Source organism: Callithrix jacchus, chromosome 17 (genome assembly GCF_049354715.1).
Source record: "Callithrix jacchus isolate 240 chromosome 17, calJac240_pri, whole genome shotgun sequence".
Lineage (NCBI taxonomy): Eukaryota > Metazoa > Chordata > Mammalia > Primates > Cebidae > Callithrix > Callithrix jacchus.
Window position 1 is genome coordinate 16,941,837 of NC_133518.1, and position 25,215 is coordinate 16,967,051.

The following is a 25,215-nucleotide window of genomic DNA, read 5'->3' on the forward strand; positions in this document are numbered from 1 at the left end:
AATAAAAAGCTTGTCATTTGATTTTAAGAAAGTTGTTCATTTTAATCTGGCATTTATCTCTCTACTTCCTTTATTTCCAAATGTATATGTAGAATTTTATGCTAGCTAAGTTTAGATGTATAAACTAAGGGAAAAAATGAAAAAAAATTCAGGACATATTTTTATAATTTTTAGAGAAAGGTAGTTGGAAGTTTATCCAGTGAAATGAACTCTTCTATTTTTTTTTTCTTTTTTTAGACTGGATCTTGTTCTGTTGCCCAGGCTAGAGAGTGCAGTGGTGCTATCATGGCTCATTATTGCCTTTACCCCGGGTCTCAATTGATTCTCCCGCCTCAGCAACCTGAGTAGCTGGGACTATAGGCGTGTGCCACCATGCCCCACTAATTTTTGTATTTTTTTGTAGAGACAAGGTCTTGCTATGTTGCCCAGGCTGGTTTTGAACTCCTGGGCTTAAGCTATCCACCTGCCTCAGCCTCCCAAAGTGCTGGAATTACAAGCGGGAGCTATGGTGATTGGCCTATTTTTTCTTTTTAAGGGGACTAAAATGACAGCTGAAGTGTACTACTACTGCTGCTGCTGCTGCTACTTTTATTTTATGTATGTATGTGTTTATGTATGTGTATATGTATGTATGTATATTTTTGAGACAGAGTCTCACTCTGTCACCCAGGCTGGAGTGCAGTGGCACTACAGTCTCTGCCTCGTGGGTTCAAGAGATTCTTAGGCGTTAGCTATCTCAGTAGCTGGGATTTACAGGCATTACCACCACGCCTGGCCAATTTTTGTATTTTAGTACAGAAGGGGTTTCACCATGTTGACCAGGCTGGTCTCAAACTCCTGGCCACAAGTGATCTGCCGCCTCAGCCTCCCAGAATGCTGGGACTGCACCTGGCCATAAAGTGTATTATTTTAGATCATCTGAAGTTACCCAATTGATGGTTTGTAATTAGCAAATATATTTTCTCATTATTCCTAAATTTCAGCCTTTAATCATTTTTAAAATGCTATAAAATGTTCATCTCAAAATGAAGGTGCTTTATCACTGCAGGTCTTCAGCTTGAGGCTAAGCTGTTCATAATTTGTATGCTAATATCTAGAGATAAACATTTTTCCTTAGAAAATATATCAAAGATAAGCAGATATAAAAATATGAAAAATTTTTTGGAAGGCCTTTGAGTCATCTGAATTTTCAGATTCATGGGTGAAAATCTTGCATTGTGATAGGCAGCTACCCAATCAGTTGCCTTTGTGTTCAGTTTCCTCTGTGTGTGTGTGTCAAACTTGGATTTCCTACAGCAATTCTCATATAGTGGATGGAAGGACAGTCTTTTTTCCCTATCTACTCCATACTGGCTGTGTACCCTTGGTCAAGTCATTCAGACTTTCTGATCTTTATTTTGCTTATCTGTCAGATGGAGATGATGCTTTGCTCCTAGGGTTGTTGAGAGAACTAAATGTGCATAAATTATTTTGTATAGTACCTGGCACTTCATAGCCATAGCTATTATTATCTCTTATCACTAGTGAGAGCCATTAATTTTTGTTTTTGAGATAGTAAAAGTTAAAAAAAAGCAACTCCTAAATATACTGATAGTTACCATTTTTGTTTTTCAGTGTTGGACTGAGCTACCAAAATAATACATAGTGCAGGATTACTGGATGATTCATATTAATTCTGAAGATAAGGAATTGCTGAATTTTAAGACTTTTCCTCCCAAAATTAGTTGCCTAAATTCAGGTTTCATTTGACAAGAGTCTTTGAAGCAGCTGTACTGCTGGTGACCAGAAATAAACTGTTTATGTCCAGACCACCTAACCTATTCTCAAGGAATAAACACCCAATAAATAGATCTGATCAGTTGAACTAGTAAATTATCACAAATTGGTTTCATTTCAAGAGTTTTTTAAATCAAGTTATTTCTGAATGTCTTTTCAGAGATTGTTTCATTTTATTATTTCTCCTTTTTAAAGGTGAGTCGTTCGTCTTTGCTAATAGAACAGCCTGTGAAAAAACGGCCTCTTTTGGATAATCAGGTGATAAATTCAGTGTGTGTTCAGCCAGAGCTACAGAATAATACAAAACATGCAGATAATTCATCTGACACAGAGATGGAAGACATGATTGCTGAAGGTTTGTGAGTTTCACTTAAGATACCCTTTATTTAACTTTGACTTTTACTGCTTGAAAAAGGACGTGGATTTTTATTCTGTACAGATTTTTACTGGAAGTATTCAGCTTTTATTCTCATATAATGCACCATTTGACTAAAATAATGGGAAAGCTAATCAGACTCTGGTCTCAGATTAGTGCTATTTTGTTCAAAGTTCAGCTTGACTTCTGAAGGAGTGTGGGTGGGAAAAATTCCATTATATGTGAGAGAATGCAATTCAGAATTTTAGTATCAAAACAATCAATTTTCTTTCTTTTTTTTAAGGCAGACTTAAGTAACAAATGAGTATTTTACTGCGTTTGCTTAAAATTTTAGCGCTTCTGGGTTTTGTTCTAGCCTTTCTGCATGCTGATGTTTGATATCAGGTGGATATTATAATTAAGTATATACTCTTCATTCAAGGGGTGATTACATTTGTTCAACGAGAAAACTTTTTTTTTTTTTTTTTGAGACGGAGTTTTGCTCTTGTTACCCAGGCTGGAGTGCAATGGCGCGATCTCAGCTCACCGCAACCTCCGCCTCCTGGGTTCAGGCAATTCTCCTGCCTCAGCCTCCCGAGTAGCTGGGATTACAGGCACGCACCACTGTGCCCAGCTAATTTTTTGTATTTTTAGTAGAGACGGGGTTTCACCATGTTGACCAGGATGGTCTCGATCTCTCGACCTCATGATCCACCTGTCTCGGCCTCCCAAAGTGCTGGGATTACAGGCTTGAGCCACCGCGCCCGGCCGAAAACTCCTTTTTTATAGACTTTATTCTAATAAAGAATAAAATAAGGCCAGGTGCAGTGGCTCATGCCTGTAATCCCAACACTTTAGGAGGCCAAGACAGTCAGATTACTTGAGGTCAGGAGTTTGAGACCAGCCTGACCAACATGGTGAAACCCTGTCTCTACTCAAAATAAAAAAAAATTGGCTGGGCGTGGTAATGCACGCCTGTAATCCCAGCTACTTGGGAGGCTGAGGCAGGAGGATCGCTTGAACCCCAGAGGTGGAGGTTGCAGTGTGCTGAGATCACGCTGTTGCACTCCAGCCTGGGTGACAGAGCAAGACTCCATCTCAAAAAAAAAAAAAAAAAAAAAAAAAGGAATAAAATAAATAGAAGTCAAAGTGGTATACAAAAGTGACTGAAGGAAAGCAAACAAAAATAAACATGAAACTGATATTTCATACCTTCAATTTGCTATTTAAAAGCAGCAAAGTTTTTACTGTTTTATGGATTGAGATTCTGAATTGCCATGTTCTATGGGAGCATCCTTCTGAGACAATTCCTCTTAATTTTGATCGTGGCTCTTCAGGTGATAGAGTTCAGTTTAATGTAATAGCATTTAGAATAGTGAAGCTCTATAGAATTAATGTTTGTGTCTAAGCAATTATCCTCCGTGTATTAGTATATTTCATTAAAATTAATGTATTCACTTTACAAATATTTATTGAGCCAATACTGTGTGCTTTTACTTTGCTAAATTAAGCAAAATAGCATGCCGGTAAGCAAACTAGGTACTATCTTTGCCCACAGTTTTTCTAACTTAAAAGGATGCCACCTTTGGCATTGTTAGCTCTTTATAAACTGCTGCAACGTATTAATCACCATTTTACTTGTTACTTGAACAGCAAAGAGTATACTAGTTTAAAATTTGATTTTTCCTACTTATTTGGGGTTCAGTTTGATTGTTTTAATTTGAAAGGATGTTAACCATGAAAAATTTCAAATATTCATTAGAAAGAACTGTATAATAAATCCCCAATCACCCAGACTAACATTATCACCCAAATTCAACATTATTTTGCCACATTAGCTTCATCATTCATTTTGTTTCCCTCCCTCTATTCCTACCTCCCCCCATACCCTTTACCCTACCTACTTCCCTCCCCACCTCCCCACCTCCCTACCTTCCTCCCTTCCCCCGTTTTAAAGAAAATCATAGTTGCTGGTACATACATCAGTGTGTATCTCTCAAAATAATACACATTTTCTTATATAACTGTAATGCCATATCACACATCACAAAATAATAACTCTTTGGTGTTATATAATACCTGACCCATATTCATATTTCCCTAATTTTTTTAAGTCCTTTTATAGTATTTAGTTAAATCAGGATCCAAATAAGTATATAATGAAATATACTAATACACTGAGGATAATTGCTTAGACACAAATGTTAATTCAATACTATAGAGCCTTCACTATTCTAAATGCTGTTACATTAAACTGAACTCTATCACCTGAAGAGCCACGATCAAAATTAAGAGGATCCAAATAAGGTCTGTATTGTGCCTTTTGTTTCTGTGAATTTAATTTCATTAATTATCAAATACTGCCTTTCTTTTTTTTTGAGAAGGAGTCTCCATTTGTCTCTGAGGCTGGAGTGCAGTGGCGCAATCTCAGCTCACTGCAACCTCTACCTCCTGGGTTCAAGTGATTCTCCACCCTCAGCCTCCCGAGTAGCTGGGATTACAGGCACCTGCCACTATGCCCAGCTAATTTTTGTATTTTTAGTAGAGACAGGGTTTCACCATGTTGGCCGGGATGGTCTCAATTTCCTGACTTTGTGATCCACCTGCCTTGGCCTCCCAAAGTGCCAGGATTATAGGCGTGAGCCACCATGCTTAGCCAAATACTGTCTTTTAATTACACGTACTATTTTATCTGAGAACATTTCTCACTTGATATGAAAAGTAATAAAGAATTGGCCTGTATCTACAATATTTGTATACATGAAAGTTCTAGGCTAAAAATTACTTACATGTCCCCCTGTGTACACAATAGGAAGAACATGGAAATTTGCTTAGGAAATTTACAACATGTAGTATGATCCTCAGCTTATAATGTAATGGACATGTAGTATATATTAGAGTATTCCAGAACATGAGAGGTATATGTATATACGTATATATTTTTTACATACATAAAGAAGTAAAATACAATCCCCTTTCCCTCTAGGAGCTTTTAATGTAGTTTGGAACTAGGGATCTAGGGAATCTCCACACCGAAAGGTAATGAAGGAGCTACCAATGGTATATTTTCACTGAATTATATAAACAGTAAGAATTTAGAACTTTCAAACTGGCTAAGATTATTCCCACTTTGGTGGCTTTCCTATAAAAAATGAGATTTGAGCTGGGCCATGGATTTAATGCATAGATTTAAGATAAACAGCAAGAACATTTCAGATTAGAACACTAAGAGTAAATGCACGAAGAATGTGTAAGTGCTAGGTAACTTTGAGAGAGGGCAGTGAAGAGTAGAGGGCTGAATTAGAGGAAGAGTGGGAATTATGACTGGCAGAGTCAGTTTATGGAGAACCTTGGATATTAGACAAGCAAGTTAGAAGTTATCTTGTTGGGTGGATGGTTTGAAGTTGGGTGGATAGTTACTGAAGATTTTTAGGCAGGTGAGATGAATAAAAGTGTTTTTGGAAACTTCGATGGCCATTTATAGGATGTATGTATAAGTTTTGCATGTATGTAATTGACACCTGTAGTCATGGTGGCAAGAGGAAGGAAAGGACTGATATTCTCAAGGTAAAGGGGTAGTTCAACAGGATATGATATCAGAGTAAGAAAAGCAAGATGCAGAGATAAAATATTTCATAGGCAAGAAATATTTATATAAAACGTGCTAAAATTTTAAATACTTCTAATTTCCCAAGGTAATTTTATAATTTTCATGTTCCTATTACTATGTACGTCAGTGTTTGTAGGAAGTACTACAGTGTGAAATGGTGAGGTCACTTATTTAGTGGCTTTGGTTTTAGTAGTATATATACTTTGAACCTTAAAACCTCATGGTAAACATATAAAGGATAAACTGTGGGTCTGTTTAGACTGGTTCTATAATGAGAGTTTCCAACCAGTAGATTGTGATTCATCAAAGTAGCTTATTGTCTTTCTTGGTATATCATCAACTTATGATATCCATCTCATTGCCTCTTTTTGCTGCTGTCCTCATGTGATTTCAGGTCTTTGGGGGAAGTAAAAAGTAACTTCTCCTCATGCCAGAAAATGGGGGCTCTATATTAGTTAGGAAGTAGATTTGGCCACTCCAGTAGAGATCCAGAATAATATTCAATTAAAGAAGATAGGAGTTTAATTTTCTTTGACATAACCCAAAGGTCAGCAAGTGAGGGCTTCATGTGGTAGTTCCTTAGTACTTGGCACTCAAGCTCCAGGGTCTTACGTCTCTGCCTCCATAGAATGTTGCTTTCATTTCCAAGATGGCTAATCTTCATGATCACATTCTAACCAATGAGATGGGGGAAAGAGCACCATCTGGAATATGTGAACATTTACATTCATATGTCATTGGTTACAAATTAGCCACACCTAGGACAGAAACTTGTTTTTGATCTGGGTGGCCATGTTCATAAGGTTTTGTTACTATGGGAGAAAAGCAAAGAGTGGATGCTGGAGAATTACCAGCTGTCTCTGCCATAGAATCCATTTTTATTAGCAAATCAGCAGTTTAAAAAATTGTTCTGGCAGTTTTAAAATTCATAAATGTAAAAGAGTGACCTTGGCAGTATTACCAAATTTATTAAAAATCTGACTGAACATTAGAACAAGAATTTTTGAATCTGGTAATGTCCCTCACTTCTTTATGACAAATAAAACTGATACTCTGTTTTTGTTGGGTTAACTGTAAACCATTTCTGTTTGGTATTTCCTCTCTCTTACCAGCAGAAACATTTCCTTCTCCTTTATAAGGTAGTCTAACCTATTATCAGGTGTTACACATTGCTTTGTTAATTAACAAAACATCTTTGAAACAAAGCTTTTTGCATATGCTGTTCCTGGAATAAACCTGAGAAATGGAGTCTTTCAGGGCTGGAACTAATGGCTGTCAGTGGTGATTGAGTGAGAAGTTCTGTCTCCTGTACAGGCTTTTCAAAGTCAGATCAGATTCTAAGCATGACAAAATAAAAACAGTACTTCTGGGAATTATGTTGTCAGGTCTCAGGAATGTGTTGGTGGATCTTCTGACTGGGCGGTTGGAAGGGGCAATTTTTAATTTACTTGTTTTGAGATTGTTTCTTCCTCATTGCTACTAAATTGATGACTTTTGCTTATGAAAGTAGTCCTGAGAGTAGTTACATATGTAGGGTAGAAGGACATTCTAACTTAATAGGGAGCATCCTATTAAGCACCCTGTTTTATAATTAGATATATGCATCTTTTAAAATAATTTTATATATGTATCTATGTATGATGAATGAGATGGGATCTTGCTATGCTGCCCACACTGGTCTCAAATTCTTTGGCTCAAACAGTTGTTCTGTCTCAGCCTCCTGATATATACATCTTTATGTATTTAATCATATACTGCAGGTCTTTGAAAGAGCTAATATCTTACATGCTCCTTTAAATCAGACATATCATAATTTCACCTTTTTGAAGCCATTGCTCCAGTTAGAATTAAGGGTTCTCTGCTGTGTGTCTCCACAGTGCAGTTTATCAAAATTCATATCCCACAGTCAGCTTTTTGGAAGTTCCTCCTGGAAGGTAGTGCCTATGTTATTGATCTTCATTTCTCTCCCAATGTTTATAAAGTTTTTTTGTGCATTTTAGGTGGATTGTAAGCAAGATAAACGTTTTAAAATGTTATGCTTATTTCTGTAGAAAGAAATTCCTTATCATTTTTATGCAGAAGCAAGAGGGAATTCGTAGCAGTGGTTGTTTTTTGAAGGCTTTTGTTTGTCAAAGTGACCGTGGATTGAAAAGTTAAAGAATCATTGCTTAGCTAGCAGTATCCAACCAAAGTATAGACTAAAAGAACACTTGCATAATTAAATTTTCGGAACCTTTTTTCCTTTGTTTCCTTCTTATTTAGAGACATTAGAAGAAATGGACAGTGAGTTGCTCAAGTGTGAATTCTGTGGGAAAATGGGATATGCTAATGAATTTTTGCGGTCAAAACGATTCTGCACGATGTCATGTGCCAAAAGGTATTTCTGTGCTCTTGAATTTCCTAAAGGACAGATAAATAACTCTTGGGACAAAACCCAAAAACGCTTGAATAGCCTACCAAGGATAACTCTAGATATTTTAATATGTATTATTATAGAAGAAAGCTAGGTATTGTAATGTAGAAGAATGATACAAATAGGCAGTATCTGGAGACACCTCGTACTTAGTTATTAGATTTTGCTTTGTGCAAATTACATATTCATAACATATAATTGTACAGTATAATCTGATATTAAAGTAGTAATCTCCTGGTGGTAAGAATATATGTAGGAGAATCCCTCCAAGGAAATGAGCAGGATGTTATGCAATACTAGGCCTTAAAGTATCAAAAAAAAATATGTGTTTTATCAGCCGTTTTATCATTATTGAAATACTTAGATTTACTTTGTGTTGTTTTAAAATGTTTTCATTTGTTTGAATCACATCCTATTTATTTTAGGTTTCTAATGGAACAGTTATAGTATAAATTCCCCATACTGTTAACATGGTCAGAAAGTACTTGTCTTTTCTGAATTAGTATTTTCAATAGTTATAGTTTTGTTTTTTTTAATACAGTCTCACTCTGTCGCCCAGGCTGGAGTGCAGTGGTGCAGTCTCGGCTCACTGCAACCTCCACCATTCGGGTTCAAGAGATTCTCCTGCCTCAGCCTCCAGAGTAGCTGGGATTACAGGCACCTTGCCACCATGCCTGGCTAATTTTTGTATTGGTAGAGATGGGGTTTCACCATGTTGGCCAGGCTGGTCTTGAACTCCTGACCTCAGATGATCCGCCCGCCTCGGGATTTACAGGTGTGAGCCACCACGCCTGGCTGATAAATAGTATTAATAACAAAATGAGTGTTTAGTCTCTTCATTAATTGTATAATTCCCAAGTTTGGTTTACATTTAAAAAGAACCCCACCCTAATTCTGATAATAAATCCTAGTAATTCTGTTACTTGCCACTGAAGTTGAAGTGTATGTACACTATTTTGAAATTGGTTCTCTGTTCAGAAGGGTGATTATTTTCTCAAAGGATTTAAGATCTTCAATAGGATGACTATAGCTTGTACTATATTTCAAAATAGGTAGAAGAGAAGAATTGGAATGGTTCTAACATGAAGAAAAGACAGTATTTAAGGTGTGGATTTCCCAAGTATACTGATTCGATCATTACAGATTGTATGAATGTATTACATTATCACACATACCCTAAAACTACGTACATCTATTGTACATCCATAAAAAATAGCCTCATGAAAAAAATTAATATCTTTATTATATACATCTAGGGAATTTCTGACTTGAACATTTTATTTTGTATGGGATATTTCCAAAATATACTTAATAAAAAGTTAAATAGTAGAAGTGTTTTCCTCCAAAATTGGGTTCATTGTTTCAGTTGTTAATCTGTTTTTCAAATATACTTTGATATTACTGGTAAACCAGTAATCAAATTATGTAACTCAAGTTTTAACTTGAATTTTCTAGTTTGCATATACCACAAAAAAAGAACAATGGTTCTCTGATTCTGAGGTATTAAATACTCTAAAAACTTGGGGAAAGGACTGCCTTTCAGAATATTTTAAACTTCTTGACTATTTAAAAATATTTGAGAACATTTAATGCTGTCATCAGTTTTCTCTCAGAGATGACTGCTGAGTTGTGACATTAGTATTCCTTTTGGTGAACCTCTTTAGCAAGGAAGGGGACTTAACAGGGAAATGTGGATGAGAGAGGGTAGATTAGGTCAGGGAAGAACCATTCTCATTTCCATGTCTACCTAGCTGTCCTGGAAAGCTGAATATTTAGGGACAAGATACCAAGTATAAAGCTAGCCTCTTTTTTCTATTCCTTTTTTGTTTTGTTTTGTTTTTGAGATGGAGTCTCGCTCTTGTTGCCCAAGCTGGAGTGCAATGACGCGATCTCGGCTCACTGCAACCTCCGCCTCCCGGGTTCAAGTGATTCTCCTGTCTCAGCCTCCTGAGTAGCTGGGATTACAGGCACCCACCACCACACCTGGCTAATTGTGTATTCTTTACTATAATCGGGGTTTCTCCATGTTGGTTGGGCTGGTCTTGAACTCCCAACTTCAGGTGATCTGCCAGCCTTGGCCTCCCAGAGTGCTGGGATTGTAGGCGTGAGCCACCATACATGGCCTTTTCGATTCTTTTTTTTTTTTTTTCCGTTTCTATTCTTAACGGATAAAGTCGATATAAATGGAAATCAGAAACCTACATCACTGAGCCCACAGATGAGCACATATGAGTACAGCAGGATCTTCTTGAATTGTAAAATGAATTGGCTATCAAGATACTTATATTTTTGTGGGGAAAATAGCATATTCATTCTCATAGTACCTTTTTTTTTTTTTTTTGAGACAGAATCTCGCTCTGTAGCCCAGGCTGGAGTGCAGTGGTGCAATCTCAGCTCACTGCAACCTCTGCCTCCGGGGTCCCGGTTCAAGCAATTCTCCTGCCTCATCCTCCGGAGTAGCTGGGATTACAGGCATGCGCCACCATGTGCAGCTAATTTTTGTATTTTTGGTAGAGATAGGGTTTCACCATGTTGGCCAGGCTGGTCTTGAGCTCCTGACCTCGTGATCCGCCTGCCTTGGCCTCCTAAAGTGCTGGGCTTACAGTCATGAGCCACCACACCTGGCCTCTCATAGTACTTTTTATTTCCACCTCTCGATATCTTTATAAAATGTTGATGAGGAGAATTTGTTTTGGTGTCAGCATATGGGTCCTAGGATAGTTACCAGTAGCAAAGTTAATTCAGATTTATTCTTGCAACTTTCTTGGAGCAAAAGAATTTCGAAGGATGGATGTGGTTGCACACACATGTAATTCCAGCACTTTGGGAGGCTGAGGTGGGAAGATTGCTTGAGCCCAGGAGTTTGAAACCAACCTGGGCAACATAGTGAGACCCCCATCTCTATGAAACATATTTTTTAAAATAAGAAGCTACCAAGGCAGTTTCATATATGTAAAAATGAAACTGCATATATCTTTCTTAGCCTTTGCATAGTTTTTCAGAAATTTGTTTCTTAGATCATTTCTTCTCACTCTTCTTTCTAGAGAAAGGTTGGCAGACTCATCCAGGCCAAATCTTTCCTGTGGTTCATTTTTTTGTATGGGCTCATGAGCTAAGGATGATTTTGAAATTTTTAATTTGTTGGGAAAAAAATCAAAATAATATTTTGTGATACATAAAATTGGTGAAATTTAAATTTTATGGTTACTAAAAGTTTTACTGGAGCACAGCCATGCTCATTCAATATTTTCTATTTATTTTTAAATTTTTAAAATTTATCTTTATTGTTTTGAGACAGGGTCTAGCTCTGTTACCTATGCTGTAGTGCAGTGGCGCTATCACAGCTCACTGCAGCCTTAGCCTCTAGGGCTCAAGCCATCCTCCTGCCTCAGCTTCTCAAGTAGCTGACACTACAGGTGTGTGCCAGCACACCTGGCTAGTTCTTGTATTTTTGGTAGAGAGGGGTTTTCACCATGTTGGTCTTGAACTGGTCTTGCCATTTACTGGTCTTGAACTCCAGAGCTCAAGTAATCCATCCACCTTGGCCTCCCAAAGTGCTGGGATTACAGGTGTGAGTCACTGCGTCCAGCCCAATATTTTCAGTGGCTGCTTTCACACTACAATGGCAAAGGTGGGTAGTTGTGACAGAAGCTTGTATGGTCCATTAAACTTAAAATATTTACCATCTGGTCCTTCATATAAAAAGTTGGCCAGTCCTTGTTCTAGGGCTTTAGAATCCATTAAAAGGCATAGGAATCTTTCAAGCTGTCATCATGTCTTACAAAGGTCTATATTCAAAAATATTAGGCAGTCTATTTTGGTAAAATAAAATCTTTCATTAAAGGGTTATGTACTTCTAAATTTTCTGAATAGTGAGAGCAGTGAATTCCTTGTGTAACTTTAAAATCTCTACTTTACATTTTCATTCTTTGATTTTAGTAATATTTGAAAAATCTTTTACCAGCTGGCTGAGATTCTCTCCTTAGTATACTAAACTTTTGAAAATTAGTGTCTTTGGAAGTTATTACTTAGAAAAATCAGTTTGAATAAACATCTACATAGATACTACGTAACTTCTTTTTCTTTTGGAACGTTCCACTTTTTTTGCTGCTATGAAAATTGGTTATTCTCTGTATTTTGCAGGAAGTTTCCCATTGTCATGCTGTAATCAGAAAAAAATACAATACCTTGTTATAGAAGTCCAGTAGTATATTGAGAGATATATTACGATATACACAGAGCTCGTTTTTGGACCTTTATCATAAGCAAATACATTAAATGATATAGTTTATAAGGTCTTATGTTCATTAATGATGTATTATGGTACTTACTGAGTCACAGTTGCACTTTAAAGTCACAATTGAATACTAAATGGATTGTCCCATATATCATTAAATATTTTTTCTTACTTGAATTTCTTTAGGTACAACGTTAGCTGTTCTAAAAAATTTGCACTTAGTCGTTGGAATCGTAAGCCTGATAATCAAAGTCTTGGGCATCGTGGCCGTCGTCCAAGTGGCCCTGATGGGGCAGCAAGAGAACATATCCTTAGGCAGGTCTGTACAAACCTTGCTTCAATGTAAAGTACCCTTTTCAGAAATGCAAGGAAAGTGCAATGCTGTATTTTGCTTGTACTACATTTTCCAGCTTCCAATTACTTATCCATCTGCAGAAGAAGACTTGGCTTCTCATGAAGATTCTGTGCCATCTGTTATGACAACTCGTCTGCGCAGGCAGAGTGAGCGGGAAAGAGAACGTGAGCTTCGGGATGTGAGAATTCGGAAAATGCCTGAGAACACTGACTTGCTACCAGTTGCACAAACAGAGCCATCTATTTGGACAGTCGATGATGTCTGGGCCTTCATTCATTCTTTGCCTGGTATGTAATTCATCACTTTGGCCTTAATATTTTTCTCGTGCATTCACACACAGCAATGTTAGATCCATCCACACCTTTTGCACAAAAGGGTTAGAGAAGTACTGTGTATATGTATAAATTAAGTGGCATTTGTTATTGAAATATGATCTGTTTCCTCTTGCTTATTCCCTCAGCACTACTGGGTATTTTCTCATACCCCCCAAGTCGATAAAAACTGACTAGTCCTGCTTCTGCTGTGACATCTCAGCCGGTGAAGATATTAATGGTGCTTTCTTCTCTTCAGTCTGATTTCTCTCGAGAGGTCAGTAGAGAGATTGAATCAGACACTTCTTCCCTTCTGCTCTTCTATTTTTCTATTCTATTCCTCCTTATTTCCTAATTTACCCTTTTAAAAATGAAATAAGAGAGACTTTTAAAAAACATTTTTGAAAGATAAGACCTTTTACAATATGGTAAAAATTTGGTTTCTTTGAAAAAAAATCAAGCTAGTTCTTTTAAAAGAAGGTACATTCTTTGATTCTTTTCAATAAATATCAAGAGCCTTTCTGAAGTTTTATTTTTCAAACAGACAGCTGAAATTCAATTATATTCATTCTAATTTTGAGGGTAACTTTCTTATTTATGTTTTCCTGTTCTCTCATTTTGATACTCTTTCCATCAACTTTTATCTTTTTTTCTTAAAATGACAGTAATCTTTTATATTCACTTTCTCCAAGGGGCTGGCTACTAAAGACAGCTGCACCTTTGCTCATGATGAGACCCGCACTGGTTATATATGTTAAGACTATATATATTTATATATATATTTAAATCAGTAAATCTTGTCATTCACTTTGACCTTACGCATATGGAAAATGAGACTAAAACAAAAAATTTATTCCCTTTTGGTTTTATTGCAAATCATATCATTTCTCTTGATATAAGCTTTCTAGAAGAATACGTCATATTTGAACTTGTCTGCTAACTTTTTACAGTTTAATAAGCTAATTAATTAGCTATTGTTGCTAATTAGTCTATGACAGCAACTAAAGTCTTAGAAGCATACTTAGAGCAAACATGCTATACAAGAAAATATATTTAGAAATGATAGTTTTAAAGAATCTGTTACCAACTTTACTTCATATACAGAATTCTGTGAGATTTTATTAAATTAGTTTATTAATAGCTTGTTTTAGAAATGCTTTTTTTTTTAAACAAAAAAAAAAACAAAAATCGTGGCCACTTTTAAAGAAAGATGGAATTGTTTAAAGGGGAGATACTTCATGGGAAGATTTTTAAACATGTGCATGTGCCCAAGAAAACTTAGGTGTGAGTTAATTGCTGACCATGTGCATTTAGAATCTGTTTTAAACTTGATGTATTTAGAAGATGATGAGTCTTCATTGGTTGTGGTTTTAGTATCTAATGAAACCAACTTTAGTTTTTAGACCAGTATAGCTATCTTGAGAATTAACTTTGGAGTCTATGCTGATTCCCGGGGCTGGACTTTGATTCTATCATCTTCAGAAGTAGTCTCAGTCTTCCCAGTGGGGCACATGATCTGTTTGTGATCCTGAGTTTTCATTTGGGAGAATTTTTTCTTTTCCTTTGCAGAAGAGAGCTGGTTTACATGCTGAGGAAAATAGTTGCCCAAATAATTTACAGATACACTGCTGATTCTTCTTTCACTTCTTTTTTATTTAGGCTAATTTTCCCCAGCATCCATTTGCCATGTGGCTACTTTATTAGAAAAAAGACTGATTCCTTTGTCTCATTCTTGCTTCATTTGAGTTAAACAAAAACCATGAAACTTAATATTGCTCATAACTTAAAATGCTTGTCTTATAGAGTTCATCTAGACACTTAATTTTGTTGCCAGATATTTAGAAAACATATCATAAAAAGGACACAGCTGTTATATAATTTAGAATTTCTTACTACTGTTTTAGAGTCTGCTTAATTTGACTCTTTCTTTACTTATGAAATGGTAATGTTTTCAAACTGCTTTGACAGGCCAAATAATAAGCTTATTTGTGTGATTAGTTATATCACCTTTCTCAAAGTTTTCTCTGCATAATGTCTGTAGTTTAAGGTAATCTCATACCAGAAAATACCTTAATGTTCATTTCTTTCTGCTTCTCTGGAGTTTGTAAATTTCCTTTTGAGCTTCTTTTAGCTCTCATTCAGCATTGTTTATTTTCCCTGAGTAGTCCACTCCCAAGCTTTTCTCATAGGGTGACCAAACTTGTCAATTTTATAATCTCTTGTATTTTGTTTCTTTCCAGTTGAGATAGGCTTCCTTCCCTGTTTAATCAGGGCATATTATATTTACTCCTCCAGTTTTCTTTTCTCTTTGTATATCATCTTGTTAAACTTCCTGTTCGGGACTACGTTAGAGCTTGTGCGCAGTAGACCAAGATCTCAGAGCTGTTATCAGAATGAAAAATTACGGCCTTCTAATTTTTTGTTCATTTAAAAGTTACCTACAGGAACAATTATTATTCTCAGTTTACTGCAGGTTATCTTCTTTAACCCTTCCTTCCTATGATGAACTACTTTTTGCAGGGATCAGTTTATTCTGTTTATTGATCTGTGAATCCACAGTAGATTTGATTTTTCTGTAGGCATGTAAAGTAGGAATCATTTCTTAAAACTTGACTATTTTCTGGTTTTTGTAATATTAGTATTGGGACTTGTTTTTTTTTGTAGCATTGAGTGGCAGGTAATATCTTTTCACCAACCTTACTGTGGTCAATTTTTGTGCAAAGTGTTTTGAGTTTAGCTGGAGAAGTGATGCCAGATGCTTGCAAGTTCAGTTGGGACCCATGTGCAGAGGTCCTTGCCTGTACTGAGAGCTGCACTGCACTTGCTTCTGGTGAGGTGAAGCTAGCTCAGCAGACTGGCTGTGTCAGCTGGTGTATGTTTTGTACACAGACCTGGGATCCAAGCCATTTTGCCAAAGTAAATGTTAATGTCAGAAAGCTAGAACTTTATCTCAGTATACCTTGAGCATTTAAAATTGTCGTTAAAATATATTTTTCTGTAATGAGTTTCTGGAAGCATACTTGCTTCCAATTTTTCTTTTTCTAAGTCACGTTATTTTTTTATTTCTGTACTGATGTAAGTACACTTTTTTTGTGGTTAACTTAAGAAAGTTGTGATCTAAAATGCATTCCTATTTGATTGTGCTATTTCCCAAAACACTTCTTGTTCTTTATTATTTTGCTAATATGTTTACTGTCTACCAACAAGAAGATATGTGAAGAGGAATCTCACAATACAGAGGAACAGGAATGTGCTTCATATTTTCCTCATGGAGAACTCCTTGTTTCTATTCCCAAATGTAGCTCTTACAGTTCTCATTACCTCTCGTTGCTCCTGTTTTCTGAATCTAAGTAAGTCCCACCCTATCTTTCTCTCTCTTCTTTTCTTTCCTGTGTTCTTGTAAGTAAGACTGAAGAGAGAAGAACATTAGTTCTTTCATAAAAAGAAGGATGAAGTCACAACTAGATGCAAGATTAGTCAGTTTTGTCTGCCTCAGTTTTGTTGAGAGCTACCTCTGGGAAAAGAAAAGGGGCTTTTCTATGGTGAGTAATCCCATTTCAACTATAGTTTATTTTATAAGATAAATGAGAAAAACCATAAAACTTTTGTAGAGGGTATTGAAATGTCAGTTTTTAAGTGTGAGAAATTATTAAAACAAATTGAAAAGCTGGTTGTTATGTAGGAAGCAGTAAAGATACAATTAACAGGACACGAGAAAAGAAATGACGAAGAGAAAAAATGGCCACACAGCTGTACACAGGAAAAAATGTTTATATTACTCTTACAGATAGCTCTTCTGTAGCAGATTGTATTTTTCTTTATTGTGTATTCACCAATTCAGTCCTTACTGACAAATATTATGTATTCAGTACCTATAATGCTTTGTGCTTTGTGCTGGGATTATGAGAGAGATATATCATTATCTTACATACAAGACGATGAAACATTTGCAGGTAGAAAGTATAATAGTACTAGCAAAATTGTGGCATCCAAAAGTTTAATGTAACTGTTTTCATTTTCATTATCTTTTTCTTTGTGTTTTCCCTTAGAATGCTAATTTGAATAAAATAGAAAAACTTAAGCTTTCAGTTTTTCTGTGTATTCTTAAATTCATCTTATGGTTTTACTGTCTCTCAAGAAAGCTGCCGTATTTTTTTATTCGCTCCTGTCTCAGCTACTTAATTTATTACTTTTCCTATTGGTTTCTTTACCCTTTGTGGGTAAGTTTATTGAGTAATCTGGATGTGAAAATTTGGTAGACAGTAAAAACATTTGACTTTCAGGTAGAAACTAGCATTGTTACCTCCTAAAGCACCTGGTTTAGACTGAGAGCTAAAATATTGGTTATGTGGTGGGAAATTTGCCAGCAGGCTCATAATTTCAATGAGAATTGTTTCTTAACAAAAATGGAGACAAGCCCAGTAATACTAAGATTTGAAGTAGAAGTTACAAGTCAAGCAGTGTAATAGATTTCAGCAGCATTGCAATAGATTGGTAATATAATCTTGAGAGATTTGATCTCTCCTGAGTGAACAATTAAAAATTTTAAATGTACTTGGCAAGTGAAGGTCATAAATTAGGATAAGGTACAAATGATAATGAAAGTAGTACTTGAGAAAATATTTCTAGATTGTTATTTAAATGGCAAAACATTATATTTCTGTTTCCTTTTTACCTATATGTGAAGGAAATATTATACAGAGATAAGTTTATGAGGTATCACTAGTTAACCCAAACTGGCATGCTTTGAGGTAACAGCATAGTCCTTTTTGTGAAGGAAGTATTACATCTAGACTTTGTACATTTTTACCTCTTATGAATTATTTTTATAACATTATTTTAGAGCAAGAATTTCCATGCAAATTGCTTTAGATGGATTTTGAATTCTTATTTTCAGAATGCAAATACCCTATTCTTCAAGAGTGAACTCAAGACTACCATAAATAAATTTCATTTGTTTCTCAGCCTGTATTTCAGATTCTCAGACCCAGTGAGAGCATAACTGTGACTGTTAGGAGTAATGTCCAGTTGTTGTATATTTAATTCTAACTTCCTTCCTCTGGTCAAATTTTAGGCTGCCAGGATATCGCTGATGAATTCAGAGCACAGGAGATTGATGGACAGGCCCTTCTCTTGCTAAAAGAAGACCATCTCATGAGTGCAATGAATATCAAGCTAGGCCCAGCCCTGAAGATCTGTGCACGCATCAACTCTCTGAAGGAATCTTAACAGGAACATGAAATGAAGCCTTGATAAAACCGCAGTTTTACTCGTCTCATACACACTTGTAAGGTAAAGACCTAACTTGGTCTAGAGTATGACACTTATTGTGGTGGATAGCCGAGCACATTGGGACCTCCGCATCAAATACTGACATCTCTTCTACAGGTATAATAATTCATCGTACATTTTCATAATTAACCATTGGTAAAGTTAATTTTACAGGTTACATGAAACATTGAAAGACTTGTTGTTACAGAGGGCCATGATATTTTTCAAAGAAATGTGTTATACTAGATTAATTTTTTTAAAGGTGATGTTTATCATTAATATAAAGAATCCTTTAAAAAGTAATTTAATGATTTACATTTCTCCTGTTTTGATTTGGTTTTCTTATGCATCTTTTCTACCCTATTAGTTTTCTAAAGGTTGTCGTGAGAGATATGTTATGGCATAATTTAGTAGTCCAGTGACAGAATCATATGCAGTGAAATCAGTGTACACTTTAAAAAACATGTCTTTTAGACATATGCTTTATCTATAAAAAAGGAATTGTGTTCTATTGTGAACAATACTGATCTGGAAGTGAAAATAGTTTCTATTCCAAGCTTGACCAAGAATTTGGTTTGACTGAGAAAGTTTTCCTCTCAGTTTTTGTACATTTAGAGCAGTGGTTTTCAATAGAGGTCAGTTTTGATCACCAGGGGACATCTGGCAAGTCTAGAGACGTTTTGGTTGTCACAGCTTGAGGGGGTGTTCAGTGGAGGGTTCTAGATACTACTGGTATCTAGGAGGTAGAAGCCAGAGATGTTTCTACATATTTTATAATGCACAGGACAGCATACCTCCACTACAAAGAATTATTGGTTCAAAAATGTCAGTAGTGGTAAGGTTGAGAAACTCTGATATAGGAGTGATAAATATTGTTTTCACCCAAAGGGATATTTTTTAAAAATGGAGCATAGCAAACATGTATGATGGAAGTGTTATTCAGATAACATTAATATTCTGTTGAATTATTTTCTTCTAGTTTAATCATGCTAGAAAAAGAAAAAAAGATCTACAAATTGGCCTATAAAATAAGGACTGACATACAAATAATTTAACTCTCAGAAAGTGCTAATGCATTCTGATTATCTTTCATACCTCTGTGCTCCTCTGCACTGATGAAGGCATAATATGATTATACCTATGAACCAGTGTACAGCCTTTTCTGGAAAGAAAATAATTTTTAGTAGATATGCGATTGCTCTTTGGATTTTTTTCTAATGTTGAACATGCTGGGACTAGCTAGAATGCACATTCCTACTTCCTTTACCAAACCTTTGCATGCTTCCTGCAAAGCACTTACCAAGTGATTTCTCTTGAATGATCAGACATAAGTCTGTATGTACATGTTTGAGGAAAACAATTTAAAGCAAAACCTTTTACTGAACAGTGTTCTATAGAATTATGACACTAAAACAAAATTGTGGATGCCCTAAAAGCTTTATAGTCCTGGACATCAAAAATTTTATTTAGGATGAAGAATGTTTTGTTTTAATCTTTTCTTATATTACCATGATTACAATTTTAGTAATTGAAGGAACATACACAGATATTTGGCAGAAGTTGAGTAAGTGGGGGAAAAAAAGAGTCCGTGCGTTTCAGTCATTTTCATTGCTCTTTTCAGAAAGATTGTGTTCAGCTAGTAGAAGACTAAAGATGTCACTGAAGACATCACAGATATTATATTTATCTTTTGGCTTTGTGTACATTAGAGAATGTTGATTATTTTTATACAAAAATACAGCGGGTAATTTTTTTAATCTTTAGATGCCTCTTGTTTGAATGTATGCTTTGTGGAATTCTTTGTGTAGTAATGTTTTAAAAAAAGATGTTTACTGATAGTTACATGTAGGATTAGAATGTGTAATATAAGGCTCATGTTCCAGACCTACAGTAGCTTGTAGTCTGTGTTACATATTTCTTTATATCACATTTTTAATCATTGGATTAAAGTTTCAAGGAAAGCTAGGTACTCTATAATCAGTCTGCATTTATTAGCAGTTTATCATCATGACAGAATTGTCATATGCTTGACTTTTCCCCTCTTCTTGCAATTTCAGAACACAAATACAGGCGCAGCATTAGTAAGTGACAGCGCACCGTATGAGGGAGGGAGGGGCAATGGAAATCTTGCCTGGAATTAAAACTTCTCATAGATTATCCACAATTAATACAACATTTATTATTTGGGGATAGACTCCTCCAGCAGTAATGATTACCTCCCATATTACCTATGGTCTTTAAGGCATCAGTTTGGAACTGTGTTGTAGGCTCTCCTTTCATTTACTCTCTCCCGTCATATCAGCCATTCTGTACTTACTGAAAGCTCCTGTGCCTACCACTGTTTAAGTATTCAGGAGAGGCTTACAAGAGGGGTTTCTATTGGAGAATACCTTCTAGTCTTAAATTCAGTCCAGATCTACTGTTGTCCCCACTCAGAACATAGCCAGAAAATGCACTTGCTTTTTTCAAGTGAGTTTTTGTTTAAAAATGGCTTGTTTGCTATCACTTGGTAGTTCTCCCATCAGCACAGCTATTTCTTCCAAGATGATTTAATCATCTTAATTTCACAGCTTCAGTTATATTTAATGGATATGTAGGCAACACTGAGCATCCACCTCTCTCCTGAGTTTTTAAAGCACAGAATATGTAGTTGGGGAGAATATAATTGTTTTCATATCCTTTCATATTACTACTAATAGTTTTAGGATTTTGACTGGGGAGAGAGAATGACAAACAGAAAGGGAACATGGAGGCTCTTCCTACTTTTGCTACCTAAGTTTGCGTTTTCTGACTTCCTTAAAGTGTTGCACTCTGTCCCATTGGGATAAAAAAACCATACGTTTGAAATTTTGCTTTAAGCCTTGTGTTCCTAGGGAAGTTAAACAGCTAGGAGAGCTGGTTTATACAAATTATTTTTTATATGACATTAATAGTCATTAAGCCTTGTGTAGGCATGTGTAAGACACAGCTATGCAGCTTTGAATCCTCTATATGAGATAGAGTGTTGTCTCAAAACCTGTCACTTTTTAATTAGGAGATTATTATTTCCCTGATGGTACTGTTATTTTGCTGTTGAATGCTCTAAATGGAACTTTTTTAAAAGGTGCGATTTAAGAGCAGTCACCCAGGAGTAGACAAGGTGGAATGGGAGGAAAGAAATGGCAGTGCAAACGCTTGAGAATGGGAAGAGTCAGAGGCGGCCGCCACCGTCATCCTTGTTCGCTTAGCCCACTTCAATACCGAGCACATTTCTGCACTTTTGAAGTGAATATTCATGTTTTACTTAGAAATAATTTCCTTTTATTAGGTATCCCACTGTTGATTTTTGTTTCCTGGTGTATCAGAATTCTTAGAACTATATGAAACATAGTTTAACATATAGTATTATTGTGACTAGAGCCTTTGAATAATTTTTGACATAGCTTATCTTCATTGATCAAGTATAAAATTATAATGAGACACTGTTTCACAAATACATGTCTTAGATTGAATCGAAATGTGTTATAGTGCCCTGTCTCCCACTGACTTGTTCAATTAAATGTCTTTACTACATTATGTACATCTTCAGGCTTTTGGTAACACAATGGCACAGTGTGGTAGGGAGGAAATGTAGTCTTAGGCTGTATGACCATATTAAGTGTGTATAAACAGTTTTTGAAAGAATACACTGTTACAGATGTATGCGAATGATGCTGCCCTCACAGCCATATCCAGTGGATGAAACTGACTGGACATAATGTTAAAATGTTTTAAAGATATATTTTCAACCAGAACAGCCTGATTATAGTTTGTGGTTTAAAGATTCTTACCTTGGTGGAATTGCAGGAACACCTGCAGCCTACAGGCATTGAGCATTAGCTAATGGCATAAAAGGGCCTCATCTCACTACCTCTCTGAGGCCTCTAGCTCCAAGAAAACTGCATAAAAAGTTATTTCTTTGAGAGATCTTTGTCTCAAAATCCTTAGAGAGGATTTTGTATTGGGGCTAACTTTAGGAAGGGAGGTAGCTGAGGCAAGACTTTCTGGTACCTGACAGTCATGTTCCAGAGCAACCTCTGGGCAGTGGAAACTGGCCCATCTGTGCAAAACGTTTGCTCGATCTGTTTCTTGTGTGCCACACATGTAAAGTGGGGCCCTGAGGAAGGTTTTCTAGAGGGAAGTATGAGAAATAGAGGAGGAGACAAGTAGGAACAAAGCATTTCAGACCCAAGAAGATAGAAGTTATTTAGGATAGATATGGCTTTCATCCACAGTTCAAATAATACATTTTAGTTGTTAGATGCCAGTTATAGCAATACGTAGGTTATAGTTTTTATATGTCAAGAAATCAGACTCATTCTTTCACTCTCTATACCCACTGTCTCCGTGAGCATGGATATTAGTAGCTACAATGATATATAAGTTAGTGATTTTTGATTTCTGAAAAAGGTGGCAACTTTTATTACTTGGAGAATATTTGTCAAAAATTCAAAGGTTGTTATAATTGAGATGCCAGAATGAGAGAGAATTTCCATTTTCAGATACCACAGTTGAATCACCTCTGTAGCTTGTTCTGGAGAGGCATGCTGAGGCGGTATTTTATGTTAGGTTGTGTCTCAGTCTAAGAATTGGGAAAAGTAAGAGCTATAGTTTCATTTTCCTAGTCTGGATTTCAGTAAACACAAGCCTACCTCTGCTTCTTTGATGCATAGCACTGTGGATCATGGACTGTTTACCCACATTCATCAATACTGGTATTTTATAAATCTACTTAGAGCATTTTCATTTCGTCTCAAAGATTGTGATCTAATTTAGATAAGCACAAATACAGTATTAGGAAAAGTAAATATGCAGTCTTACATTTAATTTCAACATGTTATGCTGTATATCTTTAAAAAAAATTATTTTGGGCTGCATGTGGTGGCTCACACCTGTAATCACAGCACTTTGGGAGGCCGAGGCAGGTGGATCATCTGAGGTCAGGAGTTTGAGACCAGCCTGACCAATATAGTGAAACCCCATCTCTACTAAAAATACAAAAATTAGCTGGGCATGGTGCGTGCATCTGTAGTCCTAGCTACTTGGGAGGCTGAGACAGGAGAATTGCTTGAACCCAGATGATGGAGGTTGCAGTGAGCTGAGATCACGTCACTGCACTCCAGCCTGGATGACAGAGCGAGACTCCATCTCAAAAAAAAAAAAAAAAAAAAATATTGTTTGGGAAGATAGGTCCTCTTTAGTTAGAAATTCATAAAATGTGTCCTTATATAGTTTTGTTCACAGCAATTATATAAGCTTTCTTCAAATGAAAATAGTTTAGATTACCTTATTTGGAAAAAGAATTTCCTAAATTTTTAAGAATTTTCAAAGTTTTACATAGTAATTTTTAGAACCTAATCCATTTTAAAATTGTACTATGAGAAAGCCTTTTTTGGAAAGTCATAAAGCATTAATACAAGTATAATTATTACTATCACATTCCAGAGAATATGGCTTTTTCTAAACTTTCAATTTAGAAAACACACATTAAAGGGGAGTCCCTGCCCTCCTCTTCGGCTCTGAAGACCAGCTTTTCTAATGCACACTCCTCCATTCTCCTCAGACACATGCACAGACCCCTTCCAAGTGTCATGTTTGTGGGAACTTTTGGGAAATGTTTTCCACAGATGTTTTATTTTTTCCCTTTTATAGTTTGTTGATGTTTAATTTTATTTAAAGATGACGATTTTAATCTGAAATGTTAAGAAGAGGTATAACATAATGAGGTTCTAGCTAGCTTTATACTTTTGAAAAAATTTTTTTCTACTGCTTTTTACAAGTACTAGTCCTCAGTGATACTGGTGGTGGTCAGTATGAATCCACAGAAAGAAAACAAAACGTGTTGTTTAAAAGAAGCAGAGTAGGGAATGAATTTTAATTTGGGAAAAACCGGTATAATTTTAAAACACTGTTACACTAACATGGCAAGGTGTTAAAGAGTGAGGTAACAAGTACTTTTAGAGCACCTGTTTACATTTACTCCAGTAGTCAAGGATTGATAGTCACCATCATTTATTGGCCTAAAAGTTATATTTCATGGAATATTATCAGTGTTAAATCCATGCTTTGTGGAGCTTTAACTGACAGTGGTGAGAAAGTTGGTGTTTATGAGAACGTGGTGAGGCATCTCATCATTAGCGAAGTTAAACATCAACCTGTTTTAGAATTTTTTAGTCTTGCCTCAAGTAAACCAGAAGTATCTAGTGTATAAATCTTTAAAATGCTTCTCTTGAAAGTATTTTTTGTTTTGGGTAGTATTAAATAATCAGTAAATAATCTACTTCAGTAGTAAATAATAGATGAATTAAGATGGTGAGTGAGGATACAACACACTGGTTTGGCGACTGGGGTTTTATTTCACTGGGTTAGCTCTGTGATTTTAACAGCTTCCAGATATACCATATGGTGCCTGTACTATTCAAATGCTGACTTTGGTTTAATTCCTCTTTAAGGTATGTCCCAGCTCTGAAACTATGATTCTAGGCCATGTAGTGGGGTTGCTCTTACTTCATTCTCTTTCCTTTTTAAGGGTTTATTTTATACTTAATAAGCATCCATTTCTTGGGTCACCTAGAGTCTTTGTTCTCCTAAGAATTAAAGTAGAAAATTCATACCTAACAAGCAAATGAGGACATTTTCCTAAATTCTCCTTAGTGGTTAGCTACTGAATATATGAACACATATGAATATTGTCATTCATGTATTTATATTCATTTAGCAAACATTTGAACACTTATATGTGTAGTGTGTGGTATACATGACTTGAGGAACTAGTAATCAGTAATATTTTCCCCAAAAAATTCATTGTGGCTTAAATAAATATGGACATAATCATTACTACTTAACATACTGAGATGGACTCTTAATAA

The 25,215-nt window shown here is 35.8% G+C and overlaps 1 protein-coding gene across 32 annotated transcripts in view; it reads left to right on the forward strand.

Moving 5' to 3' along the window:
• PHC3 (polyhomeotic homolog 3) overlaps positions 1 to 21,991 on the forward strand; it is an 89,214-nt gene extending 67,223 nt beyond the window's left edge. For 18 of the 32 annotated variants that reach the window (XM_017965688.4, XM_008983468.5, XM_035278823.3 and 15 more), the window contains 5 exons: positions 1,972 to 2,131; positions 8,004 to 8,118; positions 12,578 to 12,710; positions 12,802 to 13,033; positions 18,132 to 21,991. In XM_017965688.4, coding sequence (XP_017821177.3) covers positions 1,972 to 2,131; positions 8,004 to 8,118; positions 12,578 to 12,710; positions 12,802 to 13,033; positions 18,132 to 18,286 — 795 coding nt within the window. In that variant the 3' untranslated portion in view covers positions 18,287 to 21,991. Of the gene's footprint in view, positions 1 to 1,971; positions 2,132 to 8,003; positions 8,119 to 12,577; positions 12,711 to 12,801; positions 13,034 to 13,206; positions 13,335 to 16,465; positions 16,600 to 18,131 lie in introns of all 32 variants that reach the window. The other 14 variants (XR_013528416.1, XR_013528423.1, XR_004736121.3 and 11 more) reach the window with 4 other exon arrangements.
• Positions 21,992 to 25,215: the final 3,224 nt, after the last annotated feature.